This window comes from Netta rufina, assembly GCF_964035555.1.
Source record: "Netta rufina genome assembly, chromosome: 9".
NCBI lineage: Eukaryota > Metazoa > Chordata > Aves > Anseriformes > Anatidae > Netta > Netta rufina.
The window spans coordinates 8,540,252-8,564,496 of NC_140132.1; the positions used below are offsets into that span (position 1 = coordinate 8,540,252).

At 49.9% G+C, this 24,245-nt stretch overlaps 1 protein-coding gene across 1 annotated transcript; it reads left to right on the forward strand.

Annotated features, from left to right (window-relative positions):
* Positions 1–1,900: 1,900 nt before the first annotated feature.
* ITM2C (integral membrane protein 2C) lies at positions 1,901–22,688 on the forward strand (the record flags this gene model as incomplete). The annotated part of the gene is made up of 6 exons (XM_084292413.1): positions 1,901–2,014; positions 14,899–15,036; positions 16,922–17,110; positions 17,803–17,913; positions 21,382–21,532; positions 22,597–22,688. 6 exons carry the CDS (start codon positions 1,901–1,903, stop codon positions 22,686–22,688), a joined length of 795 nt encoding a protein of 264 aa, XP_084148539.1.
* Between the last annotated feature and the right edge of the window lie 1,557 nt (positions 22,689–24,245).

The window sequence follows — 24,245 nt, forward strand, 5'->3', positions numbered from 1 at the left end:
TCCCACCAGCCTGACCTAGTGACTGACTGGGGATGGGAGTTGGAGGTGTATTTGCTGCAAATGGAAGGAAGAAAACCCAATTTTCTACACCTTCTGCCTTGAAACTAAAGATTTGTGTGTCAAGCTTTCTCTGCTGCTTACCAGAAGTACTGAGAGATTTCCGTCCCTATTCCCCCAGCTGGCATCCTGGGTTTGTGTCTTTTCTCATTGATGAGAGCAGAGTGCTCTGTGGACTGTTGGATGGGAGAAAAATGAGGTACGGTAGCGTTTCTCGTACAGAAAGCTGTATGCCAGGAAGAGCAGAGCTAAAACAACTTTTATTATTATTATATTTTTTTTAAGGTAGGGCCAAGTCTATGCCCAGCAGTTGTGAATGTAGTAGAAAGCAGGATAAGCTGGTGGATTTTGTAGAGTAAGGCACAGGAGGAATTTCTGCCCCTCTGCTTCTGTTCTGGACACTTCCTTGCCCTGGAGCTGCAAGCAGTGTCATTTAAGATAAGCATTATTACTGCAGTTAGCCATCGGTGTCTCGTGTTCTGCATGTTCAGTGTCTGGATGTGGCTGGAAGTGCTCCTGTCGGCAGAAGCTCGGGACCATACTGTCTCAGTCTGCCCCTTATCTCTGCGTGAGCTGAAACTTGCAATCCTGATGCAAGCTGTACCCACGCAGTGGGGTGCGGGGAGGATTAATGGTTCTAAATATTGGACAATGACAAGTCAGCACTGTGTGCTAGTGGTGTGAGTCAACTTTGAATCCTTGCCAAAGATGGCTTTTGCAAACAAAATTTAGCACTAATTTGTCAATGGGTTAGTTTGTAATATGATGTAAAGCACTCAGTCATATAATGAATCCTTCTGGATTGAAAGAAAAATGCCCATAATTACTTTTATTATAAATAAATACTATGGTTAAGTGGACAAAATCGATGTAGGGTATTTCTGTGTTTTACCACTGACAGTTCGCTGCATTCCTTACTACCTGTGTCTGCCTGGGAGGACGAGAGGGGTTTGATGAAGATTTTATGTTTTTTTTTTTTTTTTTTTTCTCCTAATTTTGTCGCCTTAACAAAACCATCAGCATTTGTTCTTCACTCCTTGCTGTGCGAGTGTCTCAGTGAGCCCTGCATCCAGCCAGGTAGCGCCCCGCTGTTTCTGCAGCTCAGAGAGCCTGTGCATCCACAGCCCTCCCGGGCAGCTCTGCTCCCTGCTGCTCCCCAAATGCAGCCAAACGGCACCAGGCCAGCATTGGCGGCACAACAGCAGCTCTCTACTCCCTCTCCCCCTTCTCTTCTGCGTGCAATGCTCTGCTTTTTTTTTTCAGATTATTGTCCCCATGACAAAGATGATCCATCTGTTTTCTGCTTTCTGGGGTCGAGACCAGGTTGAGGCCAGGGCAGCTGTGTTCCCCCAGCTTTCCCCAAGTGCCCCCCTCTCCCTGCGCCTTCCCTTCGCGTCCCTTTCCTGCAGCCTGTGCACGGGGCTGACCCAGCCTCAGGGGCACCTGCGGTCAGCAGCGGGGGGAAGAAACCTGCCAAGTTTGAAGGAAATGAGGGCAGGTGCCCCCTGCCCTTGCACTTCTGCCTCTTCCACGGGGTTCCTGCGGGTGCACCTGGCTGGTGGCGTCGTGTCCCCTCTGCTCTGCGGTGGCATCCCCTGCCCGAGGCTGCCACCAGCGCTGGGATCACACCAGCAGGACTCCAGCGGGGCAGGGGCCGGCTCCCCGGGGCGGTCTGCACCGCACCGAGCATCTCACGAAGCTTTGGGCCGAAGCTCCCAGCCTGGGGGGGGCCGAGGGAGGGAAGGAAAGGACCGGGGGCGGGCTGGGCGCGGGGCTGCGGGCGGTGCCGGCGCCTCCCCGGGGCGGTGCCGACAGCGGCGGCGGCGGCGGCGGCGGCGGGGCCATGGTGAAGATCGGCGTCCAGCAGCCGCCCGCGGCGCTCAAGCCCGAGCAGGAGAAGGAGAAGGCGGCGGGGGGCGATGGGGCGCCGGGCGCCGTGCTGCTGCCGCCGGGCACCGTGAGTGCGGGGGGCTGCGGGGAGCCGGGGGCGGTGGGTGGCCTCGGGAACGCTTTGCTGTTCGGGGACCCCCCCCCGCTCGGCAGGTCAGGGTCTGATCTACGCCCCTCCCGAGTTTGGGGTTTGCTCCGAGGGGCGCGCTGAGGGTGGTGGTGGCGTGCGGGTGCTTGGTGAGGTCCCGGAGGGTGGGGAGGGGACGGTGTGAAGCTGAGAGGCTTCGTGGATGAGGGGCATCGGGGCGCGTCCCTCTGGTCCGGGCTTCTGCTTGGGGGAATGTGGTTGGGGTCTGGCGGTCACAGCCGGGTTTCACGCCGTATCAGCTCGGGAGGCTCAGGGTTGGCATGGAGAGGAGGTGATGGGAACGCGGCGGCTGGTGCTGGAGCAGGATGAGATGCAAGGGCTGAGAGCGCAGGCAGCTCTCTTTGGATGCTTTGCAGGCTCCGGGGTGGGAATTGATGAGCAGAAGTTGGGTTTGCTGGCTTCAGGCAGGGGGTGTCAGAGAGGACAAGGGGCAGAGGCGTCAGGGCAGCCCCAGCAGATGCTGAGAGCGGCCGAGGCCCAGGGCAGGAACCCCTCCAGCCCCAGCCGTGTGCGGCTGGTGCCCCTCTCCAGGAGGGAGCGGTCGCTGCTGGATGGTGTGGCCGCTGTCCTGCCCGGCCAGGGCTGAGCATTTCTGGAAGGTCTCTCCTGCCGGTAACCCCCAGCTGCCAAGCTCCTCTGTGAGGTCAGACCTGCCAGGGTAGGCAATGCTTTGGGTAAGGGTGAAGACTCCAACCAGAGAGCTGGGCCAAGTCCGTCTTGTTCCAGAGGTTTGATATCAGAGGATGAGGTTTGAACAGCACTTCTGGATTCCTCTTAAATGCTTCACACTACGCACGCGGTTGGATCATTTACAGAGCCCCAGTATCTCACTGACCCAAAATCCCCAGGAGGGGCTGTGGCTGTGCTGTGTTGCTGCAGCACCGCAGAGCATTCCTCCTCATGTGCCTTGCCAGGGGAGCAGCAGTTACCTGCCCCAGAGAGCCAATTGCAGGATTGCCAGCAGGCTGCTCAGCTGTAGGCAGGGTTCAGGGAGTCACCTCCATCACAGCGACCTCTCCCATCACGCGCTGGTGTGCTCCAGCACGCTTGCCTGTGCTGTCAGGGTCTGAATGTGCTCAGTCTGTCGCCGTTGCACCTATTAATGTAGCTCCTAGAAGCTCTCTGGAGACCTGTAATGGGGAACGTGGCCAACTGTGTTCTCAGTGATTTCCAGACTAGGTCTTTTCTTGTTACAAACAAAAGAAGGTGGTAGGTTTCTTCCCACCTTTGATGTCTAGCTCTGAAAAGGCAGCCTGAAAGTTGAATGTCACGCTGGACCTCGAGCTCACGCAGCCAACAAACCAGCTCCCTGCAGCTGGGAACTTGGTCTTTCTGCTGATCCTGCACAAGCTCAGGCAGGATCTGGCTCCTTCTCACAAGCAGTGTGCAAACAGCAGTTTAAAACCAGTAAAATAAAAAAAAAAGTAGCAGTAGCTTATTTCCATTGTGAGTGCTGCCAGATCCCAGCAATCAAAATTACCCTGATTCAGGTCCTGCTGGATGAATGGAATTGTTTTAAGTAGCAAATTATATATTTGGGGTTCTTGTCATTTCCTTGAGCGTTTCTCTGACTCCTGGGGAGCACTGTGTTGTTCTTTTAAGCCCACAAGAGCTACAAAGGAACGTAAAAATATGAATTTAAAACAAAGGCTTTTCAACAGTTTCTTAATTCCAGCAAATGGGCTTGTGAGGAAATCAGCATCAGAGCATGACAGCAGAGCAGGAGCAGGTTGCGGTGAGTTGGTGTAACAGGAGGGTGTTCGGGGAGCACAGCCACTGACAAGGTGGCCCCCTCCTGATGTTATTTTTCAGGGTATTTATGCCTCTGGTTTCTTCAGTAGTGGTCTTTTGGGTGTAGTTTGCGCAGAGCTGGACCGAGAGGGTGTTGCTCTGTGAAACATCTGACCTGCGAGGCTGATCTCTCAGGAGTCAGGCTTTCTAGCCATGCTCTCTCCTGCTGCCAATAATTCCTGTCTGTGTGTGCCTCGCTCTAGCTGCCTCGCAGCAAAATGGCATTGGTGACATGCAAACAAGATGCTCTGCATTCCTTTCCTCTTTGATCTCACAACTTCAATCCCAATGATAGGAGCGGGAGCTGGGAAATGATTCAGCGGCAGCTTCCACAGCCTGTGAATTTTGGCAGGTGCTTCGTAAATGCAAAGATGCGGCAGGCAGGAAGATGTCTGTGGTACTAACGTGTCCTGAAAAGTGGTAGGTGAGGAGCCCTGACAGCAAGCTTGCACGTGATGAGCCTTGTGTTTCTCTGCTGTGCAGCTCCCTTTGAATTGGAAAGAACGTGCAATCTGGACTCAGCCAGAAAATCCATGTGATTTTGAGGCAACTGCAACATTTTAAGGGCTTATACCAGAAACTGTCCTGCTGCCATTAGTAGAAGCTGGGAGGACATAGCAGCCTCAAGCAGACGGCAGTCTGAGGTTATGCAGTCAGTAAAATAATTTGTTGTATTTATTGGAAAATATTTTCTTGGATGCAAAATAGTATTCAGTGAGTTTTAATTGAACTCCAGATTTAGAGTCTGGAGTGGAAATACATATATCTGCTGTATCATTAAACGCTCTGGGATACACGCTCCATGTGTTTGTGATTCATTGTATTTCATTAAAGTTTTCTGCTTCGTGAGGGGTGAATGATAAGAGCTGGAGGGAAGAGAGTTCTCTCACCCCCCTCGTTCCATACGTAACAGACCAGCTGCTCAGCTCTGTGCCAAGACCCCTGCTGAACGTGCCTCCCTGCCGACCCGAGGGCAGCATCTCTCACAGCAAGCACAACACCACAGGCTCGGGGCCCGTGGGGACCAGGGCAGTTTGCTGAGGATGAGATGTCTGTGTGCATCAGGGCATGCTTAAAGCTTTGGGGAGAGGAAGCAGAAAGCCAAACCTGTTGTTGTGAGTCTGGAAAAGGCTGTGCTGAGACAGTGCATGCAGTCCTTCATCTTCTGCTTGCTGGGAAGGTGAATGTGGAGGGAAGGACAGTATTTTTGCTCAGGCCCTGGCTGCTAGCTTTGCCTGGTGGGAGCAGAGGGCTTGGTGACCGAGGCAGGAGGGAGGGCAGAGCTCTCCCTGCCTGCAGATACTGTCGAGCCCATGGGAACACCTTGGCAGCAGGTCAAAGCGTGAGGGTTTGAGGGGCTTTCCGGGATGCACGCAGCAATGCCCTGTGGGTGTGATTGATGTTTCACTGTTGGCTTCAGTCACAGATAGCTTTGATTTAATGCCTTTCATCTCATCTGCATTCCCTGAGACTCTTCCTTTTGGTGGGCCCTTCCTGTTAGTCTGGGAGGCAGAAAATGCTGCTCACAGGGACTGGTTTGCTGCCCACAGCAGGAGCCCTCCAACCCTTCTGTCTGTCTGTGTGGTCTCTCTGTAGGCCGTACATCAACCCAACTATCTAGTGGGGTTTCTCAGCCTCCTTGCAGCGGGGCTGCCCCAGCTTGCACCCTGGTGTCTTGGGATATTTCTGGCCTTTCCCAAGCCCTCCTGGATCCACGTGGGCTGAAAGGATTGTTGTCGCTTCATCTCCGTTTGCCATGGTTTGGGGGTGGTGGGGACTGAATTGGAAATACATCTCTGGACCCCTACAGGATCTGCTGTAGTGAAATGTGAGACTTCAGGCATTAATATTTGATAATCCAGCTGAGCATGACAAAGGATCTGGCTAAAACTGGAAGGGGAGATTAAGAGAGGGAATAACTGCTTCTAGCAGAAAAGTTATAAATGGGACTGAAATTGGAAACACAGAGCTCTCTTTCACCAAAGACGTGTAGACTGTAGAGCTGCAGATGGAGAAACATGTAGTCTCCGTCTCGAGATGTGTATTCTCCCAAAGCTAGAAGAGAGCCGAAGCCAGCTCAGCTTTGCATGTAGGTGCTCTCGGTGTGGAAAGAAGCTGTTGTACTTACCTGTTTTGGGCACAGTCAAGTCTTTGGAAAAAAACACAGAAAACTAAGAAACATCTTTGAAAAGAAGCAGATTTGAAAGGAACAAATGAACATTTGCCAAATGCAAGCAAGTGGCAGCTTCTCTGTATAAGCTGCGCGTAAAAATACTGTACTGCTGTAGTCTGCTGGTAGTTGTTGTGTATCACTGCTCTCCTGTACAGCAGTAAGCACTAACTGCACAGCTGGAGAGACAACTTCTAAAGAAGCAGTTGTTCTTGCATGTGTATTTGCGATTCCTGCTTTTGTGCTACCAAATCTTTGCTTATTAATGGGTTTACAGGAGGTGGAAAATGCATTTTCACTTCTGAGTTGGTGTTTTCTTCCCAGTTGATGTGTGAGAACATAAACATGTATATTTAATACCAGTGTTACCTTTTGAGGGAGGACAGTGAGGTAGAGGCTGTTTTTTTGCTTTTTTGTTGTTGTTGTTTGTTTAACACATCCCTTTAGATATACTTTGCAGAGTTTTCTTCCTTGCTGCTGTGGCCACCCACTGAAGTCAGATTAAACAATAAAGCTGAGAAGGGCAAATTTGTCTTCTCTCTGTCTTGCTATTGTTAAACTAGGCACCATGTCTTTGTGGTGAATTTTCAAGTGTAGGACTGACTGTCAGGGTTTTCCTATGCTGCTCTGGGGGGAAGAGGTGAGCGCTGTTAACATTTCCGAAAGGGAGCTGTGATTTCATTTCATGTTGTGACACTGATTTTCAGGGTACGGCAAGTGTTGTAACCTGAAATCCAGTTCTTTGTTACTGTGTTCAGCTGGTCCAGCTCATAAGCATCTTGGGCACAGCCACGTCTTCCTTTCTGCTGCCCTTTCTTGAGAATCAGCCACCTCCAGCTGGAGGCTGAGGTAGATAACCAGGGACAGACATGGCTTAATTTGCCCCAACCAGGTAGCAGGGTTTAGCTTGCCTTTGGGGACATCCAAAATGGCTAATTTGCTCATGGTTGTCTCCCCCTGCTTGTTTTATGTTTGAGCAGCTGTACAATGTTAGTGTGGGAAGTGCTGAGTATGTGGCTGTCAGGATGGAAGCCTGTCCACACGAGCGCGTGGGCCCGCTGTCCGGCCGTGTGGCGGCTCCTCGCTTTGGTGGCATGTGTGGCGCGTTAGGAGGTGTCTTACTCCGCAGACTTGGATTTTATACCCACTTGGCACCAGCCTGAGCATACACATGAGACTAACCCTTTGTAATTATCCCCAAGAGCTGTTCCCTGAGTGCAGCGAGCCCCAAGGCAGAGGCGCTTCCCCGCGGTGTGCAGGTGACGGGAGGGGGCAGAGCCATGCCGACATGGCGGCGGCCAGGCTCATGGCCTGCGTCCCCCAGAGCTGCACATCCCGGCTGGCAGCCAGCAGGCTGCCTTCGTGGGCGAGGAGGAGGAAGGCCCGGCTATGCTGAGAACAAGCTGAAAGCTGTTGGCACCTCCTGGTCTCAGTTTCTCAATGTTTTTAAGTGTTTTTGATGTCGGTCAGAGGTCTTAGAAGGAGTCAGGTGTTGGCCCACCTGCATGTGTCTTCACCTTTGAATCAAGTCTCTCTCTTTAACTCTGCCAACCCCTGGATTTACGAGCTTTCTGTACTCCTAAAGCAGCCCTCTGCTTCGCTCTTGCTTGAGCTGCCTTTTGTCTTTAATTACTCTGGTTAGGTTTTAGACCCAGTGCCAAAGCTTTGCCTGTTTTCTGCTCCTGAGGAAAATCCCCTTCCCTTTAACTCCTCACTCCTGGCTTTCACCTGGCCGTGCTTGCTCCTCCCTGCTCCCAGGTGAGGTGTGCTGAGGTGCCCCAGAGGCTGCAGCGGCAGGGCTGCTGGGGATGCTGCCGCGGCTCAGTGACGCAGGGCTGGCTTTCCCCAGTGTCACCATGAGCGGCTGCAGCTCCTGTTGATCTCTGGAAATCAGGCTGTGTTTACCCAAATCCATATTTCGGCAGTCAGACTGTTAAACAGGTTGGGACATTTTTTGCCTCTTTGTCACCACTGTTTATTTTTGCTCTGTCTGCCTGTCGCTTCAGTGTGACACTTGGGTCTCTAGCTAAGTGCCTTGTAAGAACAGCCTTGTTTTTACAACAGGCTTTGTTGGCTCTGCTAATGCCCTGAATGGTTTTACTCCCAGGAAATAGAAGAGGGAGGCTGGAAAACCTCCAGCTGGAAGTTGTGGTGCCTCTGCCAAAAAACAAAATACAGAGAAATGAATTCCTCATTCCTGCGCAAAGAGGGGAGACTAAACAGCCCCTTACTTCAAAAATCAGATGGAAAAGGGAGAAAAGAGAAGGTTTATGTCTCTCTTGCTGACGGAGGAGAAGGAAAATATGATCGTTGGGTGCTTAGGAGCTCTCACATGCTAGGCTGCATTTTTAACATCCTACTGGCTTTGTCGTATAGCAACAACAGTGTGGTTTTTAATTAGCCAGTGGTTGTTTTTGATATTCTAATTTCCAGTGCTGCAGAGTGACTCCTGAGGCAGGTGGCTTTGTTGCTAGTCATGTGCGGTGGTATCGTTTAAAGATGTGATTAGATTCATTTATTGCAACCTTTTTGCCTTCAGCTGTGATAGTCTCTTAATTACAGCCTTTTTTTTTTTTTTTTTTTTTTTTTATCCCCCTCTGGTTTTCAGGCATCAGTTGTCTTCTCCGTGGAAATGCTGCTGCATGGCCCTGCACAAGCACTGCTCAAATACAGCATGCAGAAGTTGCCTTGGAAACTGTGTGCCATATATATATGTGTGTGTGTGTGTATGCATGCACACGCTATTTTCTTTTCTGATCTAAAGTCTCGGGAGGGCCCGTCAGTCTGTAAGGAGCGTCCCGTTCTGTTCTGTTCCAGGTCCCAGGATTGTTCAGAGCTGCCACTGCTGGTGCTGCACACTGACCCCTGTGGTTCTCTTTCAGGGCACTGATCTCCACATAGTGTCACCTGGTATTTCTCCTCACTTCACTCCCTCTCCTCCCTCCAAGCGTAAATGCTTTTGAAGACAAGAGTCTCTAATAATTTTTTAAAAAAAATTTTGGGGAGGTCATCTGGCAGAGAAGCCCTTTTTGGGACATGAGAGATGCTTACATGCATACAGGGTGCAAATTACCTTTGCTGCGATGATTTACCTCTTTGACCCTCTCTCCCTTCTTGTCTTCCACCTTCCTTTCCTTGTACATTGTCTCTCCCTTTCTGTTCTCCAGGCTCTGGCTTGGTCAGGGCTTGACTCCAGTCCCAAGCCCTGGCCAACCATTCCTACTTGCTCTGCTCATTCCTGGGAGCTGCTCAGCACTAGCCGCCCTGGGTCTGAGTGTCTCCACGTGGGAGCAGTTGTCTCTGGGAGGCAGGTCTACGTCTCCTTGCCCCACCAAACTCTGCTGCTTACCATGTGAGACAGCGGCAGAAAGTGCCCAGCAGCTGCATGTGGGGTGCTGCCCGCAGGGTGACTTTGCTTTGCTTGCAGGAAGAACGGGCTGCTTTGGTGGGGTTCACTTTCCTGAGAGGTTTTGATGCTCAAAGCCAGGTCTGGCGACAGGTCGGTCCCTATCAGCTGACACCCACTGTGGCAGCACTGCAGTTTACCAGCAATCAGCTCTGATTTTCTCAGTCTGAAGTCAGTGGAGGTGTTTTAACTGCAGGTCCTTACATTCTGTGAAGCAGTACCACGTACATGGGACTTCATATGCTGTAGGTAGAGACCTTGAACTTATTTTTCATTTTTCTATTTTGGCCTTTGGTTGCCAAAAAGTACTAACCAGCTAGATCAGTTAGATTTTCTGATGTGGATTTCTGAGGGTTTGAGCATGCTTCCTTTGAGGAAGCCACAACTACCCATGTCAATGGCTGTAATTACGTAAGCACATCTTCCACATCAAGAGCTCAGGCAACTTCCTTAAAACAAGCAGCCTCCTAGAGATGGCTGATATTTTTTTACTGCCTTTCAGATAGAGCTCCTCTCAAAACTGGATCCCGTTGAGTATTTACTCTGCATCATATTTCTCTCCTCACTTGTCAGTCATCAAAATCACATCTACTATTTTTAGTCGCCCCAAGCTTCTTTGCCTGTTGGGGGTGTGTATTAAGACACTTGCCAAACTTTGTCTCCTGCTCATCAGGCCCTGCTATGTCTAACATGAAAGATTTGAAGTCTGTGTGATTCCTAAACGCAGGGGAAAATGGTTCATGGAAAACTCAACAAATGCATCCTTTAATCAACTAGCTGTGTACAAGCAAATCTGGCTTTAGGCTTATTTGGATGTTATGTTATTGATACAAATATATGTGCTTATTTTACACTCATGTCAAGTTACATAAAAATGGGGGAAGAACACCTCAAATCTTAGAGCAACCAGAGGGGGAAAGACTGAGAGAAGTGATGGCTGTGATGTTTCTCTATCTAAGTAATTAGATGTCATTCTGGAGGGAAATGGAGTAGAGAAAGCTGATAAGCTCTGAAAAGCTGCATGCCCTTAACTCTTTTCCTGGAGAAGCTGCTATATTGTTTTGATCTCCTGGCAGCGGCTGACGAAGGGAGGCAGACAGAGCTGCTTCAAAAGCTGAAGAAACAGGAAAAGGGCATGAGCTGAGCCCATCCCTGCAGAGGCGGTGTGCGAGTCAGGAAGGAGCAAGGCATGACATGACACCTTTAATTTCCGCACTTTGTCATCTTCAGCAAGATGCTGGTGAGGAAGAGAGATTGAATCAAGTACCTATTTTTCATAAGCCTGTACTGTATTTGTAAGGCGTATCAAAGATGACACCTCATCAAGTTCTTGCTATCAGCTTGCGCTAGGATTGTGTTTCCAGTGGCCCAGGACCTTCAAGGACTTGTATATATATATTTTTAAAGTTCTTCAAGAAGATGGAAGATACCAGGCCACATCACTCCCATCTGCACAGGCCTTCCTTTAAGAAAGACTCCCGTGTGGATGTCAGTCCCCTGCGCGGGCTGGGGAGGGATGCGAAGAGCAGGCGAGGTGCTGCTGAAGCCCAGTCGCTGGCACTTGGGAGCAAGAGGCAGTGAGCAGTTTCCAGCCCAGAGCAAATGCTCACGGGCTGCCACCTTCCCTGGCTATGGAGGGCTGGAGCTGCTGCTGACCTCCTGGCTCGGAGCTTGACCCCAGGCTCTTCTTGACCCCATCCCTGCAGAGCTGGGGAGCCAGAGGGGTTTTGCTCAGCTGTGAGAGCCCTCGGCAGTGCCCCACAGGCACGATGGTTTCTCTTCATCGTGTCCTCAGCAAGCCCTGAAATTCTGAAGAAAATCCTGAAAGACTGAATTAGGACATATTTTTGTTCCCAGACTAATTTCAAGCCTCCTCTACCAAACGCTCTCTAGCACAACCTCACCTCCTCCCGTCTGGGTATCTGCTGCCTGTGCTCTGCTCCTGCTCTGTCCCTGCAAGCTGGCAGGGCGCTGAAGCGTATCGAATACCCTGTTTTATCCAAGAAAATGAATTCCTTTTTATATTCCAGTGTCCTGCCTGCTGCCGAGTGCTGGTCTGAGCATCTGCAAAGCGATCACGCCTGCACACTGAAGCCGACTCAGCGCATCTGGGTATTCAAGCTCGCATGCTGGAGCTGTCTCTGTCTCTCGCCCGGTGGGATGAAGTATTAGCAGGACAATGCCTGGCAGAAAACCAAGGCACGCAGGCGCTCTCCTTGAGAGATGGATGCTTTCCCCATATGGAGGAAGAGCGAGCTGTGCCTTTCCCTCGGGCCACATGGGGAAGGAGCTCTGCCAACTCCCACACACAGGCCGCGGGCCGTGGCCCCCTCTTGTTGCCCTGAAATACCTGTCCCTGCCTCTGCCCAGGGATGGTTTTGACCCCAGCCTTTCCGATTCTCTTGACCAAAAGAAACCGTATGTGCTTGAGGCAGAAGATCAGCGGGGTGGCTTGTTGCAAGAGGAGCATCTGGCTAACGAATTCTGACAAAATGTTAAACATCTGGTGAGCGCTGTTAGTGCTTTTGTGTGTTAATATTGTGATTTTTGCCCTCAGTGAAAACACGTGTCTCAAAGGCATTCTTTGCTCTCCAGGAGAACTGTGCTGCTGAGTCTTGTTTCACGTCCCCACTGCCAAAATTGAAGGGGGTCGGCAGTGCTGCTAGATCTGCAAAACCCCCAGTGCTGCGTGAGCGCGGCGTGCCCTTCTGTCGGCCCGCTGGTGGCCCGGGCCTTCACGGCAGGGTGCCTTCCCTGCAGCTTGCTGCTGGGACAGGCTGGTTCCCTTTATAACAAGGGCAGCATAAGGGAAAACCGCTCCCATGCCGGGGAGCCAGGCACTCCTACGGCAAGAATGGATGGAAACCAACTGCGATGAATTTTCTGTTTTTGAAATATTCCCGTTTCTGCGGCAGGGAGAGGCTGTCCTGTGGGAAAGGACGTATGCTGCACCGCAGGGAGGGAGCGGCCTAGGGAAGAAGCCTCCTGGATTCTTCCAGCCTGGTGAAGCTTCCTTATCTCAAACGAAATGCTGCTAGAGCAGGTTGGGCAGAGCTCCTTCCACCATCTGTCGGCACCGAAATGCCTCCAGCCCAAAGCTCAGCTGCCGGCTGATGTGTGGTTGGTTGCTTTTTAGTTATGGCTCATGCATAGTGACAAAGGCCGGTGGCCTTTAGGTCTGGAAGGAGAAGTACATTTCAGTGAAGGTTTGTGCTGGTGATTTCTGCACATTGTATTGCAGGGCTGTGGTTAATTGTTCCCCTTGGACTGCATGACACCATTTTGAACCTCATTGCCTTCACTGATGCTCCATCAGAAAAGTAACTGTTGAGTTGGTTTTTTTCTCTCTTATACTTTGAGGGTTTTTTTTTTTTCACCTTGGTATTTCCTAGCTTCTCCCAAGGCAAAGCCCTGAGTAGCTTCTCCCAGCTTCTCCCAGATACGAAGCTCGGGTGATTCTCCCTAAGCCACGAAGGCTTTGCAAGGAGCCAAACCCATCTCCTACTGCAGCGAGGGCTGAGATGTCTCACTGTGTTCCTGGCTGTGCAAAGAGCACAGACCTGCTTAGCAAATGGCAAACCAGCAAGGGCTTATTTTTCCCTCCCTGCCATTCTTCAGACAATTTTTTTCTTTTTAGAGGGCTCCTCTCAACCCTCTCCCCAGGCTCACTGGGGAGTGAGCACTTGCAGCTCCTCGAGGCAGCAACCAGCGCGTTATCCATCACGGGAACCCGGCGCCTTTTGGATGTGCTGCTCTTACTGAGCATTAAGCGTTTTCTCTGCTGTGTTTCAGTGGTTAGTAGCAGGAGAGCTTTTTGTTCCTTTTCACCCCCCGTGTCCGCACGCCTTCTCTGATGGCAAGTATCTGGGGAAATCTGTTGTTGTGAAATACTTGACATACAGCATGACTTTCCCATCCGAGCAGTTCATGGCAGAGAGCCTTTAAACAGAATTGTGATTTGATTTTTCTTTTCTTCATGGCTTGTCACAGTTGCCACCCCTCGTCTGTAGGAGGAGGGGGAGGGAATAAGAGGAGATGAACTTCAGATGCTTTATTTTTCAGTTCGCTCATCCTGTTGTTTGCTGGAGGAGTGGCCACAACCTAGTTAAACACTGATCCTTCAGTGTAGGGAGCTGGCAGAGTTGCTACAGGTCTTTCCAAAGCTGGGATGAAGAGGAAATAAATAGAGATTAATTTCTTCTGGAGGTGTGCTAGAGCTGCAGCTTTCCTAGAGCTCTTTGGTCAGAGGCCTTGGGGCTTCAGCTCCTGCACCACCACCCTGTGAGCCTTGGCCATGCTACCCTGGAGAAGCTACCTCCTCCTCTGCTGTTGTCATGGGTATATTAGTGATGCATCTCAGACATGAGAGGCTGTTGTTTTCTTTCAGATCTGTTCCTCCAGCTTGCATCAATCTCCAGCTAGCCATGGTGAGAGTGTTTTTCTAATCAAACGCCTCAGATCACAGACTGTGGAGAGGGAGATGAGCTGCAGGAGCCCTCCCTGGCGTCGCTCCTCTGTCTGCTTGCTCATCTGAGGGTAGCTTTCCAATTTTCTGGGTGGAAACTGGGGCATCTGTGAACGGATTTCTTTCGTATGCTTCTGAAAGCCCTTACATCCTCCTGCTTAAGTTTTCAGAGAGTTATTTTGGCAGGAAAAACAAGAGCCTTGTGGGCTGGGATGCATGCTTCCCAGGAGGTAGCCCTGCCATCGCACTGCCCTCCTGTTTGAAGGGTGTAACAGGGTGAGCTGACTCCTGCCTGCAGTCAGACAGCACTCTGAAAAAAGCAGGTATCTTTTCTTTTGATCCTTGGACCAGCCTGCGTGTTCCTGGAAGGTGTGACAGAGTCTGCCTGACAATGAGGCGATCAGCGCAGCTGTTTGGGTAGGCTCACCCCACCAGGGAGGTACCAGCAGGTACTTCTCTCACCAGTCGTTTCCACATCAAAAATTTCCCCTGAAGAATGCTGCAACGGTATCAGTATATCAGCAACAACAGCAACAAAAAAAGAGTAAAAATACAAAAGCAATGTACTTTTATCCAGCAGCCATCCAATTGTAACTTCTGCATCCCTGTTCCTTCTTCCTGATAGCCTTTTTCTGATTGATCCTTATCACTGCTGAAACAAAGCTGGATTTTGTTCTGAGCCGTTTGTAGGAACCAGGTCATACATGTGTGTTTGTATGTTCACACGTATCCTTATATATGTGTATATACATGTGTATATATATATATATATAGGGTGGCAAGAGAGGAAAATGCATAAAAAGTGTTTTACTCTTGCTGGAGTGCTGCTAGGTGTGAAGTCAAGTTAAAGGACACTGCCCTCGTTCTTCAGTTGCACTTCAGAAGCTCACGCGTGGCCTCTACATGAAATATTGCTGATTTTCTGCTCTCTCTTGCAGCAGCTGACCGATGCTCTCATTTTTGCCTTGCAGGAGGAGCAGGCTCCTGCGGTGCAGAGCCGGAGGTCATCGCTCAGCGGGGTGTGCTACCTGACCATGGGTCTCCTCGTACTGCTCCTCGGCTTGGTCTTCGCTTCGATGTATGTCTACAGATACTTCTTCATCACCCAGGTATGGGTGAGCGAGGAAGGGCTGCTGGCTCCTTGACCCAGAGCAAGCAGACAAGCTGCTTCAACCTTTGGTTTGCTGCTGCTGTTTCTGCCTTTGTGTGGTGGTGATTCAGGAGCCAGTGTTTCTGGGCCCCGCAGATGGGCATGTCTGAAGCAGTGGGTTCAGACTCACCTCCATCCTGACCGTCAGGAAGGGCCTTCTGGAAATCCTCCTTTTCTCCTCCTTTGTGTTTTGTTTTTTAACTCGTATAAAAATATCCTGCAAGTTCTGCTTTGTGAACCCAACATTACTGTGGTCTGCGGTCAGCCAGCTTTCAAGCATGACTGGCTGTGAGGGTTGAGCAGGCCCTGGAGAGAGCAGGGGGGACAGGCAAGACAAAACAGCTTTTTGCAATGTTTTGTTGTTCTTTTTTCTTAGGCTCTAGCACAGAGAAACTGTAGGCATAACAAAAATAGGTGCTGCTATTAATAAAGCAAGCAGTGAATAGAAAAGTGAGCAGGAGACGGTGTGGCAGGTGGGCCTACAGCCTCTGTTAAATTCAGCACCTTTTCCTTCATTCAGGCTCTGCATAGCCTGGCCTGGTAGAGGCACCGGGCTTGCAGCATTGTGGATTTGAGTAACAAGGGTCAGAGCATGGGGCCTGGGACACGGTAGAGCTGCTTTTTAAGTAGGAAACTGCTGAGCTCTGTGGCTTGCTGAGTGTTTAGCTAAGAAAGCCTAGAGCATTGATTTGCACTGAAGACCTCATTCTGCTGTGGAGCAGCTCTTAGTGAGTGAGCTCTCCCAGGACTGCCGGCTGCATTCAGCTCTGCAGCCAGCACTTATCCACTCAGCAATACAGGCTTTTTATACACTTCCTTCCTCCATATATGTTCGTGCTGTCAAATTAATTTGCAGTCCTTGTTTTCAGATACATCAATTCTTTATTACCTGTGCTCATTTATATCTGGTCTGGAATCCCTGTGGCAACAGTAGGGCTGCTCACCCCTCCCACACACCAGTATGAATATGATGGGCCCATACGCAGGGATTTTGGTGCAGGCATTTGTTTATGACTGGGTGGCAGCCACTGGTGTTGAGGGCTGGTTTATCACTGGGTGAGGGACAGTGTTTGGTCCATCAACCAGTTGATAACCTACCCTCGATGCGTGCTGAGTGGCACTGGGAAATGTCAGCTGCTCAATTTGGGGCTGCCTGTTGTTACCCCACTGCCTGCCTGTGATACCAAATGAAAGCTTTTGTGCCATTACATGGCAGAGCTCCTTCAACATAGTCAGAGATGGTCCGGGGACCAAGGTGATGGAGCCTTTATGCTCCAGGTCCCCAATGGCTGCAATTTGTCTCCGTGATGCTAGTGCTCAGACTTAATTGCTCACCCTAGGGTAGCTCTCTTACCTGTAGTTTGTGCTTCTGGAGTCCCAGAGGGCAGCAGCTCCTGATGCTGTCTTGGTGCATTTGCCACAGACGAGCTACAAGTGCCTTTAGAAGTGATGCTTGGCTTGCTTTAAGCTTACATGCCTTATACAGAAAAATGCAGTTGCCAGAAGCTCTATCTACAAAAGAATCTGAACAGGCTAGTCATGAAATTTAAGAGCCTACTGACAGAAATTTTACCTTTCTGAATTGCTCTATATGAAATCCCACAAGGGATCCTTTCTTCCCTTTGGACTTGGCTAGCAGAAAGGGAGACATGGTCATTTCACAAGGGTGTTTTGCGCTCCCTTCATCGAGAATTTTGCCAACAGATTTTGAAATATTCTTATGTGCTTGTTTGATAAGTATTTTTACCCAGTTTGGGGACTTTTTTTTTCTGTGTTGGCTCTCGTCGTTAATGGGGTGTGGGGTGTACGTGTGTTCTGTCTCCAACCAGATCTCATCCCCACAGCTTCCCCGCGAGAGTGTGTTTCACTGCGGCGTCCTTTACGAAGACTCGCTGTACTCCCCGTTCAAGGGGCAGCTGGAGCTGCATGAAGACGTCAAGATTTACATCGAGGAGAACTACGAGCAGATCAATGTCCCAGTGCCACAGTTCGGGGGGAGTGACCCTGCAGATATCATCCATGATTTCCAGAGAGTAAGGCGCTCTTTCTGAGCATAGCATGGAGCTGAGCTGGGGGGCTTCAGCACAGTTCTCATGGCCTAGCACTATTGCTGTTGTCGCATATCTGTACGATGATCTTGTTTTTGAGCTCTCCTCCTTCTCAAGGCCCTGCCTGAGCTTTTCCAACCTGCTCGTCTTGCATGTTAGGCCTTGCTAGGGAGGTCCTCGGGCAGGTTTGTTGCTTAAAAGAATTTCCTGTCTTCCCTGAATTTTTCTTTTGGCTGTTTAATGTCAGTGGGAGGTTGGTGCTCACTGAAGTCAGGAGGCAGCAGGAGGGCCTTTCCTGTGAGCTGGTGGGATGTGCCAGTGTGGCTGGGCGTTGGGCATGGGGTTGGAGGGTATTTCTGGTGGAAATGCAGGACAGCTGCTGGCACAGCCTTCAGGGGCGAGTCGGGTGCCTGCAGCCACGTGAGGAGAGGTGGTGAAGTGCATGGAGAGGGGAGGGAAAATACAGAAGAGAAATGGAAACTAATGTTCACCAGGAGTGCTTCCGACAACGAGCAGAACCAAGGGCTTCTCCAGGGCAGGTTGAGGGTGCTTCAGCCTGGAGTGCTCCTGTTTTGCTTTTTTGCCCTGCTCCTCACTTCAGCCTCTTTTCAGCTACTTTCACAGCCATATTTTATTGAGAAGGGCTCAATTCCTTAATCTCTCTGCTTGGAACACAGGGTCTGACAGCTTATCATGACATAACGCTGGATAAATGCTACGTCATCGAGCTGAACACCACTATCGTGATGCCTCCACGCAACCTGTGGGAGCTGCTGGTTAACGTGAAGGTACAGCTGCAGTACTGCTTTACTTTGTGTGCTTTCCTTGAGTTTGCTCCTGGGTGCTGGTTAGAATCTCTTGGGAAACAAAAAGCAGTGTCTGTGGAAGTAAGCCTTGGCTCTGACAGAGCTGAGTCCTCATGTAGAGGGAAAGCTTCAGGGGCTGCAGCTGAAATGTGAATTCTGCAGACAGCACGGTAACACTGGCATGATGGATGAACCTGACCAGGGTAGCCCAGAGAAGCAGCAGATTCCTTTCCCCTGGTGCTTACTGATAGGAGTCAAAGTGGGGAGAAAATTACCCTCTTCTCACTCTTGCTGCTGTGTTTTGCCATTTGCAGAGCTCTCGGTACCCTGCGGGGAGCACCAGGCCTTCTGCTGTTACCCCTTTGGGGGTGGAATCTGTGCTGCTTCCCTCGCCATGCTGAGGGCTGAAGCACAGCGCTTGGTCTGATGCAGCTTTGTGCACAGCAGGCATTAATTGGGTCTAGTACCAGCAGTTTTGTTCAGTTCAGAAGCCCGTTCTGGTGTGTTGCAGTGACTGAAAACAGCCTTAAAATAGAGCGCTATTTAATCTTAACAGCAGGAAAAAAAAAAAAAAAGAAACAACAGGATTTTTAAGGCTGAAGAAGATAAAGCAAAGCACTGAGTTTAGCTCTCAAACTCCCTTCCAAGACAGCCTGTGTAGAAGAAAAACAGTGCAAGTCTTTCTCTAATTCCCTTCAGTCAGTGCTGCTGCATGCAGTGTGATGAACTTTGCAGGGTTAAGCTGAGAGGTGAAAGGCTGGGCTTGAGAGATGCCTGATCTCCCATAAATGTCAAACCCCCAGCTTGTTTCTCAGCAGTCCTCACAATTTCGTGCACTCTGCCCATCTGTTAAGTGTGCTGGGAACACCACTGGGGCACAACACACGGTTATTTACCGTCTCTCCAAACCAGCCACTGTGGCAGGTGACCAGTCCCTTGGGCAAAGGGAAATGGAAAAGAGAGGAAATGGAAAAGAGCAGACCCTTAGCAGAAAACTAGGAGGTTGGAAATGCTGGTCATGTTCTAAAATAACGGCTATAAAATTACAGGAAGTGAAAATGATCCTTTGTCTTTATCAGAAATTGAATTAAAAAGGGGGATAAAAATATGGTTAAAGTGGTCTCATGACCATTATGACCTTAATTCTTTAAAAAGAGTGTAAAAGCAGATGTGGGTTTAAATAACTGATTATTGGGACGGACACATGTCCAATCTGTCTGTGCACTTTAGAGTCACTGTTTTCAAGCGCTTAGCTTGCTCTTGAGCTCACAAGAAGCTTCTCATTGTGAGGACAGTGAAGCAGGGGAACAGGCTGCACACAGAGGTTGTGCTACCTCCATCAAGGGGTAAAAAACAAAACCAAGACTGGATATAGCCTCGAGAAACTTGGCCCGATCCCGTAGCTGCCCCTGCTTTGAGCAGGAGGTTGGACCAGACTCTTCCTGCGCTCCCTTCCCAGCTGAATTATCCTGTGAGCCGTGGCAGCAGCCTGTGTCAGGCAGAGAGGGCATGTTTCTCCTTTTCATTGCCTAACGAGGTGCCCTGTGCTGCACGTGCCTTGTGCCTGCTCTGTGCTCCCAGCTGCGTGCAGCCAAAGCTGTGCCAGACCCTGCTCAGGTTTCAGCCCTGCAGTCACCTCTACGCCTTACTGGGCCTCTCCTCTCTCAGCTTTTGGCCTGCAAATGGCAGTCGTGCTGCTTCTTGCAGGCTTACACGTGGATATGTGTAATGGCTCAGTGAACAGGGCTGTGTGAGTATCCGAGAGAAGAGGAGGGAGGGATGCTCCCGCTGTGCGGCAGCAGGAAGCTGGAGATGACCCAGTTAAATGATGGATGATCCACATCTTTTGTAGAGCCCAAGACTAATTTCCCTATGGAGATGCTCAGAGCTCTACTTTTCTTGAAACCGTTAGCAGAGAATTGAAGGTAACATACTTTTTGCACAGTCCTGTGATGGAGGAGCAACAGTTCCTGACCATTTCAGCTCCCCCAGCTATTTAAACCTAAAACAATGAACATAGTGGGTTGCACGCGTGTGTGTCTGTTTCTAAGATCTCTTGCCTTGTCAAGGATGTGACAAATCCTGAGCCCCAATCTCACGCGTTAACATGACAGCTTGTGTCAGTAACTGCACGTATCATGTGCCCTCTCCTGCACTCTCCCGCTGAGAATCAATAATTGAATTTCTTGTGGAACTGTTGTGTTGGTGTAATACAGACTTCCACTAATAGCCTAGCGCCCCAGCGCTGGAGGAGAGCTTTATTGATCCAGAAGGCTGTGCCAGCCCAACAGCACGGCGCTAACTTAGGGCAGTGTGTTTCCAGGTGTGTCTCTGTGGAGATAACCAGCCCTGTTGTGGAAATTGAAGAGATGAAGTTTGAAATGGCGCTGCTGTTGCTTGCTTTTTCCCCTGCTTGTATTTATATTGGTCCCTTTTTGCGGATCTGCTGATTCTTTTATTCCTTTGACTCGTCTTAAGCAAGTGGGACCATAAATGAGTCTATGCTTCATGGCCTGGTTAGCATGTGGCTTGCTCAGAAGTGGTCCCCACCCCAAGCTGGACTTGTAGCACAGCTCCCTATTGCCCTTGTGGTGCCCAGGCAGTGGTGAAATGCCCTGAGCACCTGGGCCCCTCCACTCTGCTGCCTTCACGAGGTCAGGCACAGCTTGCAGAGTCTTTGCTGCCGAGCCAGATCTCTTTCCTGCAGCAAAAGAGGTGGCCTCCATCCCTGGGAGCTCCATCCCAGCTCCTCCATTTCCTCTCTCCCATTTTTTTGTAGCTCCTGGTGGCTCTCTCCTACATTTCACCTACCAAGCACCCCACTTACCACCCTGGTCTTCAAAGCCACCTCAACCTCAGCAGCAGGGAGATGGGGTGTGTGTCTGTGGTCATTGCTAGTCTCCGTCCCCATTACTGCAGGCTGTCAGGGCAGGAGGTCACTGGGGCTGTGATGAATGGGTCACACAGGAGGGGGAATTGCAGGAAAGTTGGGAATCTGTTGGAATCTCAGCAGGGCTGGGGCTGGGGGATTTTGTCTTTTGAAGCAGAAGTAAAATCCACATTTTCAGTGGAGCTTCTGGTGTTTCACCTGAGCCTGGATCCCCCTCCAGATGGGTTTGCCATGCTCTTAGAGTTACAGCTTTGCACGCCCTCCTGTAAAACTGGGTTTAGTTTCTAACAGGGTCAGTCCTACACTGGCTTTACCCCCTGTCTGAGTATTCAGCTTTTGAAGCTAATCTGTTTCGCGTGCCCTGTGCTAGTAGCAAGGGAGAGTTGAATGCAAGGACAGGTGAGCACGTTACCCAGCCTCGCTCAGTGCAGCTGGAGCCTTCAGGCAGCGAGTTCCCCCTGGTGCGGCCATCGTTGGCACTCCCTGTGAACCAGGGCTTTGTTAACAGATCGCTGGTCATGCTTTTTTTTTGTGTGTGTGTGTGGAAACTGTCATTTCAGAAAGGGACGTACCTGCCTCAGACGTACATCATCCAGGAGGAGATGATCGCAACGGAGCACGTCCATGACATGGAGCAGCTCGGCTCCTTCATCTACCGCCTCTGCAGCGGCAAGGAGACCTACCGGCTGAAGCGGCGGAGCGCCAGGAGACGTAAGAGCCCAGCAGCTTTCAGCCACCCTAACTCGCCTTCCCCCTTCATCCCAGTCATTATTTCTGCTCTAACAGCCGTGCTGGCCTCCTTGTGGCAAGAGGGGAGGTTTCCCTGTGGGTGTAAGCACACAGATTGTTTTGAGGTGTTCCCCATTTAGTTCAGCTGAACCCCAGCCTGTGATGGTGCTGCTGCAAATGGGTGCTGGCTGCTGCTGCAAGTGTTTCTATTGCTGTTTCTCTCACCCTAATCGAAACATTAATAAAGATGCTTGCAGGAGCTAGCACTTCATTTACATGTGGACTCCTGGGGCTGAACTAATAGCAGTACTGTGGGGAACGGTCTGGAAAATTTCCCTAATGTAGATACCTGCTTCAGTGGCAGCTATTCAGAGCAGATTAGGTCTGCAAATTGCCTTTAATTAATTAAGCTCTCAATAATATGGAAAAAGTTGTGAGGAGGGAACAATAGACTACCTTAAAATGACTTCATGAAATCTTATGTATGTACCTTACATACAAATGCTAATGTCTTGCAAAAAACTCCGTAGTTTCAGTATCTGTAGTTACTTGTTTTCAGATACTGGCACATTTAAAGCCTCACCTGAAACAGCTTAAGGACACGGGGAGCATTCCTTGTTCTCCAGAGAGGCTGAAGCCATGGCAGGATCAGTGAGCCCGATGATTCAAACAGCCAGAGGAGGATGATTTTAAGCCTTCCTTGACTGCGATCAGGGCTGTGCTCTGTACCAGCCTGTGACTTCTGCTGGTTTTGTGAGGCTTTCTGGTCTGTGAGATAACACTGAGATGCTGTCAGCTGAAATCAGCTGTTTCCCTGTGGCTTCTCCAGCTCATGGCAGCTCTTATTGCAGGGCTAAGGCCTAGATAATGTGGTTATTCTTCCAAAGAAGAGATTATGCTGCTTTTCATACAGGCTGTGTTGTTCCTGCATTTCAGTGTTCAGTGGTTGCATCCCATCTGCTTTCCTTCCCCCACTTACTGCAGCTCTTGTAAACTAACATTTGTTGAGTTTTCTCCCCATCTCTCTCTCTTTTATTCCCTTGTAGGTATCAGTCGACGTGAGGCTGGGAACTGTCATCGTATTCGTCACTTTGAAAACACTTTTGTGGTTGAAACTGTTATCTGCAAAAAATCATGAGGCTGCTGTCCTGTTGTAACCTTCCTTGGCTTTGCTTGCACACACATGCTCTCAGCCCTCTTTTTAGACATGGTAATGTGTCTTACTTTTTTTTAATTTTTATTTTTACTCCTTCCCTTGCTTGTGAAGCTCTAACCTCTTGGGTCCATCGTGGCCTCACAGCTGATTATCTTTTTCTCCCTCCTGCCTACCTGAGACATTTCACTGGGCTTAAATTTACACAGTGGTCACAGCCTGGGAGTGAATGCAGCCTCTTCCGTGCCACAGGATGGAAATCTCTTTTGGGAGCAGGCTTGGGGTAGAAGGGATGGCCAAGAAATAGGATGCTGGAAACAGGTGCTCTTTTCCTGGCTGAGCAATTTCCTGCTGGCAGTGTTCTGAACCTGCCTTGGCACCAGGACAGAAGGTGTGTGACAGGAGGAGGGCTACCAGTTTGATGCTGACGTAACTACCAGAAATATGGAATCAGATGCCCTTAGGGAGAGAACAGATGTTACGCTACAAACAGTGACTCGGAAAACTCAGCAGAGGGAGATTTCTGCCCAAACTGTGCTTTGGTACTCCCAGCTTGCTGCTTGCTGTCCTCCTGAAGGCCAGGTTATCAAACAGAGAAAGCAGCCTGCCCGTGCTGCCCCTGTTAGTACTCGTTGCCACATGGCAGTCTGCTCCTGAGCCTGGCATGGCTTGGCACACCCCTTGGAGCAGCGTGGGGTGCCCTGGGGTGAGCCCCTGGAGGGTGGGTATGCGGGGCTGGTGTGGGGTGGCAGCAACATGGAGATCATAGTGCTGCTTGGGGGCCACAGAGCGGGGAGGCTGCGTAGCCACATGCAAGGCTGCGTAGCCTTACTGTCTCTTTGCAGAAGAGGCTGCCATGCCTGTGTGCAAAGTGGTGTCAGCAGCAGAGTTGGTAGTTACTGGCGAGTACAGAAGCACATTTTTTTGTTTGTGCTGAGAGAGAGTTTTCTTGTATAACTCCTCCGATGAAGGCTGTTTTGATAGTAATTCCTGTAGCCCTACTGTATATCACATCATCTGAGGGCATCATTTTAGTACAGATATTGATACAAGGAAAGATTCAGTGCATCGATATGCTGCAGGGAAATTGTGTGAACAAAATTGCATTTCTATTGATCATTGGAGAGAAGAATTGCAGAGTAATTCAATATTCTTCCCTCTGATCCATAAATATAGTTAAAACTAATTAGGTTCTTAAAATGCAGGCAGTTTTTTGGCTTGAAAGAACAGCATGAAGTTCAGCTTGGCACATTCTTGTTAATTGGTTTCCAGCAAATCTGGACTTGTTCATCTGTTGAAATGAGCTTGTTGTTTTAGAAAGGGGAAGGATAAAGTAAATGCAAGTACAATCATTAATTCAGCAGGACCAAAAAGTGAATATATTTTAGAGTAAAACTTCTAATAGTAATACTGTGAGCTAGTTACATGAAAACAAAACAGTATCTCAAAGTAGTCATCTAAAACAAGAGGAATTAGTATGTCCTTAGAGGCTGAGAGTTTATTTTTTCGTATAAATGTAGAGTCAACCATAAATATTAAATT